We start from the raw sequence: 16751 nt of genomic DNA on the forward strand, positions 1-16751 counted from the left end.
TTGCAATACAATGAACATATGTAACTTATATGATTAAAAAACAAATGACAGGAAAAAACGTATACAGTTTTCTTTTCATATATTTATTATTTCTGAAAAGTTTTAATACAATTAATTTGCAACTGCCAAATTAATAAAATTAAAGTATTATTGGAATTTATTAGCCTGTTTATGTGATAAAGATGAATGAATGTGAATTTGTTTTTGGTGAAGAGGCAATACTTGGTAAAAATTTAAAGCCTCAAAACCAGGCATGTTTTAGAAAGCACCCAAGAAATGATAACAAGCGAAACGACATGGCCTCTGTGTGGGGCATATGTCGTTTCGGGCTTGACCAGTGATTCCCAGATGCCATGTGTCAGTGTTAGAGTGAATGCATATTGCGTCCAAAGCTTGCATAGAAAGCAGCGTAGTGAGAAAAACACAGCACAGTTTGTGTTTGCAGCAGCGATAACGTTTATGGTAACATCATTAATTTCATGCGAGTTGTTCATCTATAAAAAAATCTCCAATGTCCCCAAACTTTTTCATCAGCTTCTGGGTTGCTCATTGTTTCAAACCTGAGAACCATTCACTCTTGTTTTCTCTTTCAAAAATTCTTACACAGTTTCAATTCTTCATTTTTCAATGGTCAGAATCCGGACACAGGCCGGATCTAAGAGACTCAGAATCGTCTCAGAACCTCAGACGCTGTCTCCTAATATTTACCAACATCTTCCGTTTGAAATTGTGGAGGAAATTCTGTCGTTTTTACCCATCAAAGAGGCAAAACAGCTATGCATTCTCTCATCGAAGTTTCGGAGTCCCACCCATACCAATCGCAAATTCTTGTTCGGAAAAGATTTGTCGAACCGGTGCAGCCGAGAGTCCATGGTTCAGTTGGTGGATAACCTCTTTGTGACTCACAGGGGTCGTTACATTGATTCTTTTCAAATCTACATTAACCCTGTTGGGGTTGAAAACTTTCTCCACAAGTGGCTCGAGATTTGCCGTGAGAAGAGAATTCAGGAACTGGACTTGTTTTTTCTGGAACCTGGGTACACTCTCACCGCAGATTTTGTCAACCAGCTGAACAAATTAAGCTTCTTGAAACTGGTCCATTGCAACTTGGAGTTACCACTGAACCTCTTAAGTATGGCCAATCTGAGAAGTCTGATTCTGAGGTTTGTCCCTCTCACAGATGAAAGGATTCACGCTTTGATATCTCATTGTAGGCAGCTTGAGACTGTTGATCTGCTTTACTGTACTGGACTTTTGTGTGTGGAAATATATGCCAGGGAGCATAGATTTTTCAAAAAGTTGAGAGTTGCTGGCTGCAAGAATTTGGAAGTGTTTGTGGTTGATTCCCCAGTTGTTGAGTGTGTGCACTATTATGGGCATGTCCCAACAAGAATCCGGTTTATTCAGACAACAAAACTGAATGAGGTTTACCTCAATTTTATGCCTGCTGGGAGCAGAGGGTATTTGCAGGCTTCTGTGGTAGAAAAGCTTGTCAGTGACATCCCTAATGTCAAAGTTTTATCAGCTTCTGCTCTAGTTCCTGAGGTATATACATGCTAATGTGTTTCTAGTTAGATCTTTGTCATTTGGTGGACAAAACTCAGATACAGTTTTTTAGATGATGCTTGTCATATGCTCTCACGAAAATCAAAGTTTTACTTCTGTTGTATAGTAAGTTAAGGATCTGCATATAGAATTTGTCTTTTTGATAGATTGATGGTGACAATTTTATTTTAATTGGAATTCAGGCTCTGACTGCAAAGTTTCGACGTGGAGTTTTTGGAGAGGCGAGCTACAGTTTCTTGAATCTGATGGAGCTTCATTTGATCATGGAGGGGGGACTCTTTTGCAATCCATATGATATTCTGGCGTTTATGAAGCATTGCCCTCTCCTGGAGAAGCTTTTCATTGATGTGAGTATATAACACTAATTAATCCTCAAACAATAATTAACAGCAATTACTAATTGCCTTTTGATATGATTTTATGATCTAGATGGTTTGGAATAATAGATTATACTTTTATCAACTGGTGTATTCATTCTGCCTTCCTTTCTCAGCAGAAGTTTTTCAATAAAATTGTGCATTCAACTCATTCTAGTATAAATTCAATAACTAAAAGGTGTATACATATGGATAATAAATTACTTTAAACTTTTGATGCATATAGAAAATGAGTGATGAGAAGTATATTTATGGATTTTATACAATTCTTTGATTACTTTCAATTACAATTTTTCTTTCTAAAGGCTTTAAACTATATATTACAGATAGATGATTACACTTTTGACTGCGGACCATACTGGGAACTGCATCAAAAGTCTAAGATGGAGAATTTTGATCTCTGCTTTGATCGGCTGAATTTTATTAAGCTTAGAGGTTTTAAGTTCATTACAGCTGAACTTCAACTGGTGAAGATCCTTCTGCAAAAAGCAACCCATTTGGATGCATTGGTTCTCGTCTCACAGAAGAATTGTGTTGCTAACGTATGGACACCATATGGACGTCGATATGACAAACTTCTTCACTCGTGGAAAGCATCGCCAGAAGCAAAAATAGTTACATTTGAGCATCTGGATGACCAAAGTCGCTCAAGTTCATCATCCCATTCAAGAGACTGCGTACTTTCAATCGACTAGAGTTTTGGTATGAGAATAAACCTTTTAGTTTATCAGTTAGAGCGATAGCATTGGTGTAAGTTCCAACTTTTCAAAGTTATTAGGCAAAGGAGACATCACAAAAATTCAGGATAGTTTCATGGCTAGTTTATACCGGTGTAAAATTTATTTATCTTTGCATATCCTTGTCTAGTGTTGAGATGGTAAAGTGATAACATTGTGCAATATGATGCTAAAAACCATGAAAAAACTCAAGGGGTTTGTTTAGTATTTTGATCAAACATGTAGTAGATAAAAGAACAATTATCCGCCTCTTCAATCATATCTGCTTTAGTGTTAAACTTAATTGTGACAAAGACTCAACTAATTATAGGTTATAATTAATCACATTCATACGATTCACACAAATAACTTTACTTGTAATTCACAAACTCAACTGATAACCAGGAACTTATCACCATCGCTTTTGAAACCTCATTTTTCCTTCTCATTCGTGCAATATGTTCCATAAAATATAACAATTAACCCATTTATTGCATAGCACAATAATTGGTCTCGAAAGACTGACAAGTGGTATAAGAGCCAATGGCTAAAACGGGTTAAGACTAGTGCAATATGATTTTTGTATCGAAAGTCTTTTTGACAAAGGTTTCATGTAAGTGTGTCCTGTCAAGGAAAACGACGATATAAAAAAAGGGCAGAAAATGAGTACTCGTGGTTGAAAATGCTTTCGTTAAAGAGGAAGTGTACCAATGTGGTGGAAGAGACTCACCCTTGAGGAGGAGATTGTTAGGAATGTGAGTCTAAGTTCCACATTGGCTAGAAATGAGAAAATATAGCACAAGGATGAAGATCCATAACTCTATTGCTTTAAGGTTTTTGGTTGAGAGTAGTCTCAATGTCTTATGTTGTTAGACTCATATCTCATTGGTATTTGTATCTCCTCCTTCAACCCCCTATAGACCTAACACAAATAACATCATAATTATCATTAAAACCTCATCTTTCAACTCATCATACATCACTCAATCATGATAGACTTACTCAACAAGTCTCTCCTTTACGCTAAACAAGACACTCATAAGTTGTCCATGAGAAAGGAAACGGAGAAAATGATCATTTTATATTATTAAACACAAAGTATATCTTAAAGTTATACAAAATTAAATAAAAATTAATATTAAATCAATGAGACATGAAAATGATTGTAATTGAAATGAATATTTATCTTTATTGCAATTGATTATGTAAATCAAGCTACAACAAAAAAAAAAATATTTTATTTTTAACAAAATAATTTAGTATCACTAACCTTACTTTGAGATTATTATTACTGCTACTAATGAAGATAATAGTTTTGGCATGAATAATGTAATACTTACCATTGATATAAATGATCTCTAATTTCTACAACTACTACTTTGGTACTAATACAATATACACTCATATAAATCTGCACTCGTTTTTAAGTTCACATCCCACTTTAATTCGTATTTGGAAAATGAAACTTTTCGGATCAAGTTTCAAATAAGTTTTGCATCAATTCAGTATTATCGAACGATATTTTGCATGGATGGACTGTAGTTTGGATTGCTTCACAAAACAATAATCTTTGGGCACTGACTATCATTCAGACATAAACTTTGGCATGTGTGTTTCGTGCTTCCGTGACTACTCTTCCATAATGAGGTTAATTGTTTTTTTAATAAATATATAATTTATTATATGATCCTTTATATCTCATAATTATATGACTCATAACATTTTATACTTATATGACCTCTCATATTACATAATTATATATGTATATGACTCTTAATATTCTACAATTATATAATTCTTAACATTTCATAAATATACATCACATCTAAATCCGCCTCTAAACTTTCAAAATCAAAATATCGACGTAAGATTGTTACCATTATAATAACAGTCTTATAATACTTATCGTCAACATCACAATTTATTATTATCCTTATTATTACTCCTAAACTCTCAAAGTCAAAATATCGACTTAAGATTGTTACCATTATTACTAATAAATGTCTTAGAATACTTATCATCAACATCACAACTTATTATTATTCTTGTTGTTACACCTTTCACTGATGATAACAATAATTACACCATATTTTTTTATTGTAATATAATTTTCACAATTTTTATTTTAAATTTATTGCTATTATAACTATTATTATTTATTTACATGTTCTTGTTATAATATGTATATATAGTATTGTGATAAATGTTATTATTTTGATTTTTCTTTTAACCATGGTAATTTTTCTTTTAACAATTCTGTTCAAAATATATAATGTCTTTAGGTTAGGTTTTAGCAGTGAAAAGAATCAGAAATTTTTTTGTTATTTTTTACAATTATATAAAAATTAAATGATATAACATATTTTGTATTCATGTTACTGTATTTTTACAATTACAAAATATATACATCTACAACTATTACACCAATTCCCTTTAAAAAATATTTCGATTTCAGATCATTTATAATATTAATTATATATAAGATGAATATAAAGAACAGATTTTATAATATGTACAACAAACTTTTTTTCACAAATTTTAGAATTGTAATTATGTATTTTACTGAAAATGATTAGGTTACTAAACTAAAAACACTACATTTGAGTGTTTAATTTTATAATATATATATATATATATATATATATATATATATATATGTATGTGTGTGTGTGTTTGGATAGGTAAAATGACCACAATTCCTTCTCTTGCCGTTTTTTTTTTTTTTTTTATATCAAGTCCTGCGACTTTATTAATATTTACAATAGATTGGAATAATTATACTGTCTAATTTAAGAGAATGAATTTGAAGTTATTGCTTTTAAATGTAAACATAATACCATATTACTTGTTTTATATGCAATTATATCACACTTAATATTTCTTTTTACCATATTAAAGATAAAAATTTAATAATTTTAAAAATTTCCTTTAATGTTAGAGATATGTTTTTCCTAGTTTCCTTTTATATTGAACTTTTCCATTTTGTATAAGGTAATACTAGTTTTTTAATATTATTTTATACTTATAAAAGATATCAGAATTTTTTAAAATTTTCTTTTGTTTTGAGATATTTTTTTCTTTTCAATATATCTTTTCAAAACATATTTCTTTGAAAATAAATTTTATCCTTTTTAAAAGATATCTGCTATTTTCTTTTTAAAACTAAAATTAGTATACTTTATTTATTTATTTAGTTTAATTGTATAAATATATGTTATTAAAATTTCTTAAGTAATACATTTTAATAATTTATCTTTACCATTATATTATATAAATTTTAATTAAATATGTTTAATAAATATAAAATATTTAATAAAATACATAAATATACAATTTCTTAACTGAAAATGTTCTATTAATATATTTTATTGTTTTGTAACTGTTATTTTAGTGTAACCTAATTTTATTCTTCATTATTTTATTTTATTTTTTAATTTGTAAAACAAAGATTAATTCAGTTTTATAATCATTTTGTGGCCATTATCTTAATTTACATAATTATTTGTCAATTTTATTCTGTTTGAATATATTTTATATTATTATTTTAGTTTTTATGTTTGTCTTTTTCAATTCAATTATTTACTTCTAATAAAAAAATTATGTAAGACATTTTATTTTTTATCAAAAAAAGTAAATGCATATAAATGCATATATTTTTACTAATAGTAATGAAAAATAGATACATACGGAAATGTGTATATTTGTACCAGTATGTACGAAAGAGTTCATGATTAACAAATATTATGAAGCAAAATTTACTGAATTTTATTAATTTACTCAAAATTAACATAAAATTTAACTTGAAACTCATTTATATTTATTCTATTTCACATTTTACAAGAACTAAATTATGTCCCCGAACTAATACAGAAACTAAAATTGGTGAGTAAAGCCATTAAGTTATCCTTTTGTAATTTTTGCTCATACTTTATTAAATCTGAACAGTAATAAAAAAATAAAAATATTTAATTTTCAATCAACATTTCAATGTATTCTAAAAATGTATAACATATCAATTTTACCTATATTTACTATATTTATGTGAATTAATTGATAGTAAGTTTTAATCAATAATTTTTAAAATAAAAACAATATATTTAAATTAAATATAATTTTAATACGTAATTTTGAAGTAAAGTTATTAAAATTTATTTAGTAACGCGAAATAATTTTCTTTACTATACCAACAATATGGCTCTGACTACCAAATTAAGACACCAAACTACCACCTCTTAACACATGACCACTGCTTTAATGTAATTTAAGATGCCATGAAAAATGTTTTTGTTTTATTATGCATTGGATCCTTAACCCATAAGATACACATGCTTCTTTTGATGATACAGTGAAATCCTTCAAAGCTTTTTTATATCACCTTGCACATGTCTTTGACTAATTCTGACTTTACCATTACCAGTGAAAAAAAAAATTATTATAGTGTAAAACCTGTTAAAACATCCTAAGCCGCCAGCCGCCAAAATAGGCCATGTCGTCAAATAAACCACACATTCAAACTTCCACACAAGTACCAATTGGTTGCTGTTTTAAGAATTTTTCAATTGTTATTCTATGTCTTACTTTATTGTCTTCACAGTAGATAACCCACCACTGATACCTTGGATTCCAACACGTGTCCATATACCATTGGCTAGAGCCTTTTATCTCTACATGACAGTTCACCACTAAAAACTGAACTTGTGTAGGAAGGTACCGACCATCACCACCGACTCTGACCGACTAATTTGCCACATCATCACCAGCCTATCCTGCAGTGCCATCTGTCCTTCTCCAACGGTTATTTTTATTTTTTAATTTCTGTTTTATCATCTCTTTTAACCGCCAATAAGATGATTGGAGTTGGCTACTGAAATTGCCTTAATTTTCTCCTTTCTATTATTTTTAGGTTTAAATTAAAATTTGTGATTGATAACCTTTCTTTTAAATATTTAAAAAACATTTCTAGGATTCATATAAATGGCTATTATTTTGACTCGCAGTTGAACCAAGTAACCAACTGTGCAATTTCCTCAAATTGTGGTTTTCAATCTCAATTTCAATTTCCTGTGGGAATCAGAAATAGAAAACCTAGAAAATCTAGCACTTTTCCCTCAAATCGCTGTAGGTTTGATTTCTATATCTCCTTTCAAATTTTTCTTTTCTCTTTTTAATGACAATCCCCATGAGACTCTTTCAGGAAAAATTGATTGTTTCCCCTATAGTATTCACAGTCTAATAATGCTTCTCAGGAGTTCGCGTTAATGGTTGATAAATAGGGGATTTTTTTTTTGTTGGGTATTGCAGATTGCAGCAGAAAAGAGGCATCTTTTGTTGTTAGAGTTTGTGCTCGGAGACATGGCAATTGGGCTTGTGGATTACAGTAATACTCTGACACTGGGAAGAAAGAGGGTCGTGGTTTCCAACGATGTGGAAGCTTCTCCTCAAGTTACTACTCCATTGAAGAAAATATGCAGTCGCGAAATCTCTTCCAAGTCTCAGATGTCTCCCCTTGAAGCCATTCCTCAGGATATTCTGGTAATTACAGAGATTTGAAGTTTTATTTCTGGGTTTCTGCAAATTTGAAGCTTGGTTTGTTTTTCTGGTGAGTTTTCTTTTCTAAGAGCGTGGAGGGTATTTGAATTGCAGGTCCAGGTGTTGTGCAGTGTGGACCATGAAGATTTGAAGCAGCTTTTTCATGTGTCTAAAACAATTAGGGATGCAGTAAGTGTTAGAAGCAGGAGGCTCCTAAGTCCATTAATGCTGAGTTTGACCATTGATTGTTGATTATTCCAATTTGTAACTGTTGGGTTTTTGTCTATTGCAGACTCTGATAGCAAAGGACTTACATTTTGAGTACAGTACCCCAAAGAAGAAAACTTTTGCTTTTCTTCATCCTAATGCAGATGTGTCTAAGGAAATTGAAACTCCAAAAGCGCCCTTGAGAAAATCAAAGTCAAGATGGAATGCAAATTTGGCAGACATCACAATGGCCTTGTTTAAAGAAGAATTTTGAATGGTGAGTCAAGGGAAGATGAAAGAGAAAATAATCATCAGAAGTGAGGATTGTGAATAGATAGATTACATTCAATAGATTATACCTTTGATAGATCAGAAGTCTTCTCACGCTGTTTCTTCAAATCTTTCATTGAAGATACGACGCGTAATCGTGTTTCTGTACATCTATAGACAGGCAAATAGAAACAAAAATTCAAATTGTTAGAATTTTGTTGGAGGGCAATCTATGGCCCTCATATTGTGATATATTTCATGACATTGTCTGTATTAATAAAAGAGAAAAGTTTGTTTCAATTTTCCCTTTTTGTCTCTCTGTATATCTTGTTAACATTTTGTTTTAATGGAGTTTCTCTTAAAGATTCACAAAATGTTTATATAATTCAGTGATCATTTCTCTAAATATGGAGATTGAGGAAGGAGATATTAATTGTTTTTGTTTTGTCAGTTACTATTATGAACATTGAACAAATGAGTGGGTTGTGGATACTTTTTTCCAAATAATAAGGAATGAAAAACTTCTTAGGATCCTGACTACTTATTCATACTAAATTTAACTGTAATCTTTCACTTGGCTATGTGTAATCTTTTTGTACATCTATTATACAGCAAATAGAAAAGGGAGACTCATATTAATTTTACCTGTAATTTTCCATTTGCCTGTATATCTGTCATGTTGTAGATGACAATTAAGAAAGAAAGATTTTGAGGATTTTGGGTAGAGGGTAATATTTTCCCCTTTCTATGCATACTTTGTCATCTCTTTAATAAAATGCAGAAAGATTCAATTTCTTTTTATTGAATATTCTTGTTACGTTCTTCCTTTCTAGATACCCTTCTGTAGATTCATTTTGCTTTAATGGCGTTTTTTTGTGAAGATTCACCAATTTATGTGATATATATTATTCTCACTAGTGTAAACACAGGCGCTATCGCGTCTGTGTGTACGCATTTTTTGAATTATATTAATAATTGATGATATTGTAATGTTATTAATTTAATAAACAAAATAAAAGTATATTTATAAAAAATAAAATAAAATGTACGGAGAAAATAAGAGAAAAATAACTGTTGATGAATAGTAAGAGAAAAAAAGAAAAAGGAGATAAGTAAATAATTTTATAAAAACTTGTAAAAGTAACCGTTAATTTTTAAAAATTTAATAAATAATTAAATTATAAAGGGTAAAGTTGGAATTATGAAATGTGGACACAAAAGAGGGAATCCCCTTTATATATAGTTATAGATACAAGTTTTAGTGGTATTTCTTTAGTTTAGATAAAATACATAAAAAAATAATAAATTGTAAAGAAGAATGAAAAGAAAGGTTGAAGAATGTAGTGTGTAACTAGTTATGGTAGACCATAACTTCTATTTCATGAGAATTTGTATTCACATTTTCTTATGAAAATAAATCTCTCCATACATATGAGATTATAATGATTTTGAAATAAACATACTCAAGACCATTTTTCCACAACATCTTAAAAGACATGATATATATATATATATATATATATATATATATATATATATATATATATATATATATATATATTCATCCTCATATTTTCAAAAATAGAAAAAAAAAATGACGTGAAACAAAACAAATGTCTGCTACATAATAAAACTATAAGAAAAATTTCACATAATGAAAGCATATTAAAGGACAAAAGCAATGCATCGAATTACTAGAATAGATATTTAAAGCAAATTACTTATTTAGATACCACATATTTAGAGATATACTATATTTTCATTACAAAATAAAAGTAGAAAAATAGTTCATTTATAATAGAAAAGTTGATCCGACACTTAATACATATCCAGAAAAAAGAGTGATATATTTATAAAATGTATAATGTGATAAGAGAAGAGTGATAAAAAAAAAGTGTGTTAGATATTCGCAAAACCAAAGATATTATGTATATTATTATTATGAGTGATGTCCTTCTCAATCTTGGAAACTTTTTCTACAATCAATCTTTCTCTACACTTTGTTGCACAAACCGGTTATATCCTTAGAAAGACAATTAAGCTTTGCGTTACATTATATTTCAAATTTATATTTTGTTAATGTACATAAAACATTTTACCCATTGCTCCTTAGTATGTTCTGATTTCAGACATACTATGTGTACTTGGGAAGACATGGTCCAGAAATAATCTCCAAACATCCACTAATTCTCATCATCAATTACTTGCTTATGTCTTAAGAAGGTAAAGCCACAATGTAATTTATTATGTTAATCAAATAAATGTTGTTGGGACATTCCCATTAATTAAAGTTTATTAAACTAACAAGGATGAGAAGGTGAAAGAATCAATTATTATGTACTCTTACAATAAACAATAAACAATAAACCTAATAATGGTATATACATATTAATTTAACAGCCATGGGAAGTAGTGTATTCATGGGAACTTCTCTCTAAATATTATATAAAATCTATAAATTTTAATGGGGTGGGAGATGATAGTACCATTAACTAATGATGCTTGTTCAGAGATGTTAAAATAACTTTCAACTTGTGAGTCAATCTGACTTATCACGGGTTTGAGTTGGATTAAGTTAAGAAAAATTTGATTTTTTCAAGAGTGAGCTGAACTCAATCCGGATCACTTAACCCACGGGTTAAACGGGTTCGGGTCAGGTTGAAGGTAGGTTGATCCACTTAATCCACCAACATCTTTTACAATTCTTTTATAATTATTTACTACTCATAATTATATAAGATTACAATTTCATGTTTTTAAATGCCAGAATGTTGCTCAATAATATTTGAATAGTTTGATTGTTTAATTAATTTAATTGTCGAGCTATATACGTTGATACTTTAATATTTAATTATTATCTTTATAATAAATTACTCAAATAACCGTCTTATAAACAAATTTTTCTAAATTAACATGACAAAAATGTGTAGTTTTTTCATTTATATTTTGTTGAATAACATGACAAAAACTGTGTAATATTACTCATGCTTTCTTGGACTATATAAACACATTTTTAGAAACAGTTCATCATATATTGGTGATGAGTATGATGAAGATATTGATTCTTGATTTTATTGTGATTGTAATCTCATGATTTGCTTAAAAAATTATTCAAATATTTGAATACTTAAAAATAAATAAATTTTTTATGTGGGTTGGTGAGCCAATCCACTTAACCCACTAACCCGTGGTAAGGTAAGCCGAATTATAAAAGTTTTGACTCGCTATAAAATGAACCGGATTGAATTCACTTATTTTTAACCCGATTTGTGATAAGTCAACTCGTATAAACCGGTTTGACTTACTTTGTATGTATATACTTAATTATGTCCAACTTCACTTCCACACTTTCATATTTGTTTTTCTTTAAGTGTTCAGGACACTTCATATTTCTGTTAAATTTTTAGTTTTTTATTTAAGTTTTTAATATATACTGATGTTAGAATGTAAAAAACTTCACAATTTTTTTCTTTTTTTTTAATTTGTGATGATGATGCATTTTGTTTTGTACATATTTGAATATTTGAATTTGTATGCATGGATAGGCCCAAACTAGAGATGCGATGTTGGTGACAACTTATATGCAAACACATGTGGTGACTAGTGTATATTTTATTTATATTTCAAAACAATAATTTCCTGGATTAAATATAAAAAATTGAACTGATTTAGTATTTCACAAAAGTAAAATATTTACTTGTTTTGTTTTTATTGACTATACATTCATATTAAATATGCATTATACTTGTATTTGAAATGGGTTTCGTGACTTTACGTAATTTTTGTTAATTTTGTTAAATTTTTAACTAGTTTTTCTTTATTTTATTTTTTCTGAAAAATTAGAATTGATCATGAAACATATAAAAATTAACTAAAATTACCTTATTTAAAAAGCACCTCATCCTATTTTAACGAATGGATCGAACTTGACGATCTTATCAACCTTTAACTTCACTCTAAATAAATTTTTCTTACAAAATAAATAAAAAATATCTGAGAAAATGTGTATTTAAAAAAATAATATAATTGTTGTTATAAATTATAGATAAATTATAGAGTAATAATAAATCAAACAAAAGCAACTTCCATGAATAAAATTTTTTAGGTGTGCAAGTATTTTCATATTTCTTACATTTAAATTCTAAAAATAGAAGTGATAAAGATTTAATATAAATATAAGTTTTGATTAGGAGAAATATAAAACCGAACACTATAAAGCCAGAAATAAAAACTGAGAAGCGGAGAAGTCTTCTGTTATCCTCGACAATGGCTTCCACGAAACGACGTTTTGCAGAGGAGGATAATTCTCACTTGTTGTCGAAGAAAGTGAGGGAATCTGCACCTGAATCTGATGTATCTGCTTCTACTCTGCATGTCATTCTCAATCCTGCCGACTGTGACTTAGGTATTAACTATCGTTTTCCTTTCAATCATAGTTGTGTTTAATTGTTTGATCATGAAAATCTGAATAGTTATCTGATAAATTTAATGTTAAAAAAACACATAAAATGTTAGAATGACGAAGGAATAGCTAGTTATTGGTTTCGTAAGGGAAGTGATTCGAGGTGTTGTGCATTTAACATAAAGTATTTTCTTGAGTAGCTAGTTAATAAACATGCGAAATTGTCAGAAAATGTATTGTTTTCTCTGTCTATCTCCTATATATCTATTACCTTGGCGTGTGATGTCTCAGCTAATAGTTTTATTTACTGATAGATTTCAATATTGATCACAATGGACTTGTTGGATATGGACTTCACCAGGAAGGGTTTGCTTATTGTTGGTCTGGTGCCCGGGCTAACGTGGGAATAATCAGAGGTAAATATTGTTTTGGCTGTAAAGTTGTGTCTGAACAGCTGGTTGATATGAATGACACTGTCCCTGAGCAGCAACATATTTGTCGTCTTGGGATTTCTAGAGGCGAAGATACAGTTGGGAACCTTGGAGAGTCTAGACACAGCTTTGGATATGGTGGTACTGGCAAGTTTTCAAATTCTGGAAGATTTGTAAATTTTGGAGATAGGTTTGGTGTTGGGGATACAATTATTTGTTGTGTTGACCTTGAAAGCAAACCGCTGGCTTCTATAGGTTTCTCCAAGAATGGTAAATGGTTGGGTGTTGCTACTAAATTTGATGTGGCTAACCTTGGAGTTATGGATTCTCCTACAGGGAGTTTACAGTGGAAATCAGCACTTTTTCCACATGTCTTGTTGAAAAATGTTGAAGTCCAAATGCAGTTCAGTGTTGGAGATGGACTTGTTCCTGAAGAAGGGTTTAAACCGTGGACCTCATCTGTGGAGGATGCAAACATAATTATGGGACCTTCCTTTTCTGATCCAAAGGATTGTGAAATGATAATGATGGTGGGATTACCAGCTTCAGGCAAGACTACATGGGCAGAAAAATGGGTGAGAGATCATCCAGAAAAGCGTTATGTGTTACTTGGCACAAACTTAATTCTTGATCAGATGAAGGTTAGGACTTTGCTTGACCCAATTTTGTGATTATTATTTTCTATTTGTGTTTTTTTTTTTTCTGAATTCAATGTCATGCAGGTACCTGGACTATTGCGGAGAAACAACTACGGTGAAAGATTTGATCTTTTGATGGATAGGGCTACTGGAATATTCAATATACTGCTATCCAGGGCAGCTAATATACCTCGGAATTACATAATTGATCAGACAAATGTGTATAAGAGTGCACGTAAGCGTAAGCTTAAACCATTTGCAGATTATAAAAAGGTGAGTATTTATCTGATTGTTGAAGCTTGGAATATAAATATTCTATGCATTTTGTAATATGATTTTTTGTCCATTCAAGATAGCTGTTGTTGTATTCCCAAAGCCAGAAGAACTCAAGATAAGGTCTGATAAAAGATTTGCAGAAATGGGTAAAGAAGTACCACTTGATGCTCTGAATAAAATGATAGGTATTGTTAGTTTTGTTTTTCTTTTCCCTGTTATCTGCTAGTTTTAAGTTCATCTTACGGCCTATTTATTCTGTTTACGGTTGTGGCAGCTAATTATGTTCTGCCTGAAAGCAAGGATATGCCTCATTCAGATGAAGTTTTTGATCAGGTATGTAGTAACCTACTAGTCTACAACTTTTTGTTACTGTGACTGTAATATGACTGTACTACAAGTCTAACTCACGCTAACTAAATCTTTATTTGTACCCTAAGGTTATGTTTGAGGAAATGAACCAAAGCGAGTCTCAGAAATATTTGGATCAGATGAAGCAGAATTTAGCATGTGTGTCTAACAATAACAGATCAACATTACCCCTTGGAGGTTGCAATGAGTCTTTTGTTGGATCCCATTTACAAAATAAAAGAAGTTTGACAGGTTTTTATCTGGAAGCAGTTATTTGTTTACTTGCAGCATCTGTGTGCAATTTTACACTTTTTTATGGTCTTAATGATGTGCAAATTTGGTTCAGGCAGTGGTCTTCATCAGTCAGGCTCTTATTCTACTATGACTCCAAATAGCCATGGGATTCCTAGTCAAGTTAGTCAGGTTTCGTTCTAGATATTTCCATCTAATTGCAACCTTATCCATCTCGTTTATTCTATTTTTGTGGCAACAATGCTGATGCCTATGCAATAACTGTTCATAGGTTAATGCAAATGGTCATGTGACTGAACTTGAGAGGAGTATAAATTCATTTTCTGGAGTATATCCTGGAAGTCAAATTCCTCGTGTTGCCAGAGCACCTTCTCCTTGTGAACCTTATTCCAATAGTGAATCAAATTGCTTCCCCAGAGATGTTACCGGTTATAATCAAACTTACTATGCCATTTCGAGGGATGATATCCGCAATTTCAACAACTCTGTCGTGGGTGGCCCCAACAGGCCAGACATTATAGGGAACAATATGGTTTTTCATGATGCTTTTCCTGATGCCTACAACAGGAGTGGCATGAATGAATCCTCTCCAACAGCAAGAGCAAGAGCAATGTCTTTTGATTATAGAACTCGTGGTGAACCTTATCCTGATGCCTACAGGAGTGGCCTGAATGAATCCTCTCCAATAGTCAGTGCAAGAGCAGTGTCATTCGATTATAGAACTCATGACGAACCTTATCCTACAGAGGCATACACCCATTCCCTGAGAGGTTTCCGGCCTGACCTGCGTACTCGCTCCCCAACCACATTCGGTACTTACTCTCTTCTTCCCTTTTCTTCTTGACCTATATTTTGCTTAATACATTCTTTATTTGTTACTATTACTTTTCAGATTCACTTTACCCGTACGGGACACCGACTCCAAGACCTCCATATGGAAGTTCACCCAATAACATGCCTAATTCAGGGAGATATGCCCCTCATCGTCCAAGATACTTCTAACTGTTGTGTTTTATGTGGATTCATCTGACCCATGTGGCTAGGTATATCCATGTGTTTAGAAGGGGATCATAGCTCACTGACAGCAAATATACATGTGTGTATTCATGTTGGATATTTAGTATTATTTATTTATATATGTGCACTGAAAGTAATGAAGTGAGGTTCATTATAAAGGGAAAGAAATTAAAATATGTACTTTTTGTTATTAATTTTATGTTCATTCATACATAAATTACCAAATGAACAACCAGTGCAGAGGTTTGGTGTTTTAGTTTTCTTATATTAAGGAATTTAACTATACTAGAGTAAGAAAATGTGTTTAGTGAGAAAGGATAAGAGTATCACAACGTTTGCCAGTCCATAAAATACTATCAAATCAAGGAAGAATATATTATCGTCTTCCAACTTTAGAGGTGAATCTGTTCGACCATCATTTTGCTGCAAAATTATGTATAATTGTTAGTATTCTGCATGGAATTGGATGCATATTGTTGTTAGTCAAGAAATGAAGATCTACAGAGCATTTAATGCTATGCTGTAAATTTTTATTCTTTTTAATACTACGTTATTTCTCCCGTTGTAGTGAAAAGATTGAATATGTTGAACGGTTATATGGCCAAATTGTACCGTCAATAAGTATAATGATGATAAAAGATAATTCTTCTGTGATTTTTTTTTCTTATATGTTAATCATACTCATTCTTATAAAGCTTCTAACTTACACTTTACTCCCACAC

At 30.8% G+C, this 16751-nt stretch overlaps 3 protein-coding genes across 8 annotated transcripts; all 3 read left to right on the plus strand.

Moving 5' to 3' along the window:
• The first annotated feature begins 368 nt into the window (after positions 1-368).
• On the plus strand, positions 369-2920 carry LOC114187415 (putative FBD-associated F-box protein At1g61330). Of its 3 annotated transcripts, XM_028075670.1 has the most exons (4): positions 369-462; positions 636-1545; positions 1749-1913; positions 2270-2920. In XM_028075670.1, the coding sequence occupies exons 2-4, from the start codon at positions 871-873 to the stop codon at positions 2636-2638; spliced, it is 1209 nt and encodes a 402-aa protein (XP_027931471.1). In that variant the 5' UTR covers positions 369-462; positions 636-870; the 3' UTR covers positions 2639-2920. The 3 variants fall into 3 exon arrangements, with proteins under 3 accessions (XP_027931471.1, XP_027931472.1, XP_027931470.1); XM_028075671.1 differs by having other exon boundaries at positions 376-1545; positions 2274-2624; XM_028075669.1 differs by having other exon boundaries at positions 379-1545.
• Positions 2921-7554: 4634 nt separating this feature from the next.
• LOC114187340 (F-box protein At1g61340-like) lies at positions 7555-8970 on the plus strand. 2 transcript variants are annotated; one of them, XM_028075569.1, is made up of 4 exons: positions 7555-7781; positions 7961-8191; positions 8303-8377; positions 8481-8970. In XM_028075569.1, the coding sequence occupies exons 2-4, from the start codon at positions 8012-8014 to the stop codon at positions 8667-8669; spliced, it is 444 nt and encodes a 147-aa protein (XP_027931370.1). In that variant the 5' UTR covers positions 7555-7781; positions 7961-8011; the 3' UTR covers positions 8670-8970. The 2 variants fall into 2 exon arrangements, with proteins under 2 accessions (XP_027931370.1, XP_027931369.1); XM_028075568.1 differs by having other exon boundaries at positions 7624-7777.
• A 3912-nt stretch (positions 8971-12882) lies between these two features.
• Positions 12883-16197, plus strand: LOC114187507 (heterogeneous nuclear ribonucleoprotein U-like protein 1). 3 transcript variants are annotated; one of them, XM_028075769.1, is made up of 9 exons: positions 12883-13070; positions 13382-14139; positions 14221-14409; positions 14489-14597; positions 14687-14745; positions 14850-15012; positions 15107-15183; positions 15284-15824; positions 15905-16197. In XM_028075769.1, exons 1-9 carry the CDS (start codon positions 12932-12934, stop codon positions 16012-16014), a joined length of 2145 nt encoding a protein of 714 aa, XP_027931570.1. In that variant the 5' UTR covers positions 12883-12931; the 3' UTR covers positions 16015-16197. The 3 variants fall into 3 exon arrangements, with proteins under 3 accessions (XP_027931570.1, XP_027931571.1, XP_027931572.1); XM_028075770.1 differs by having other exon boundaries at positions 15107-15174; XM_028075771.1 differs by having other exon boundaries at positions 12933-13070; positions 13429-14139.
• Positions 16198-16751: the final 554 nt, after the last annotated feature.

This window comes from Vigna unguiculata, chromosome 6, assembly GCF_004118075.2.
Source record: "Vigna unguiculata cultivar IT97K-499-35 chromosome 6, ASM411807v1, whole genome shotgun sequence".
In the NCBI taxonomy this organism is placed as follows: Eukaryota; Viridiplantae; Streptophyta; class Magnoliopsida; order Fabales; family Fabaceae; genus Vigna; species Vigna unguiculata.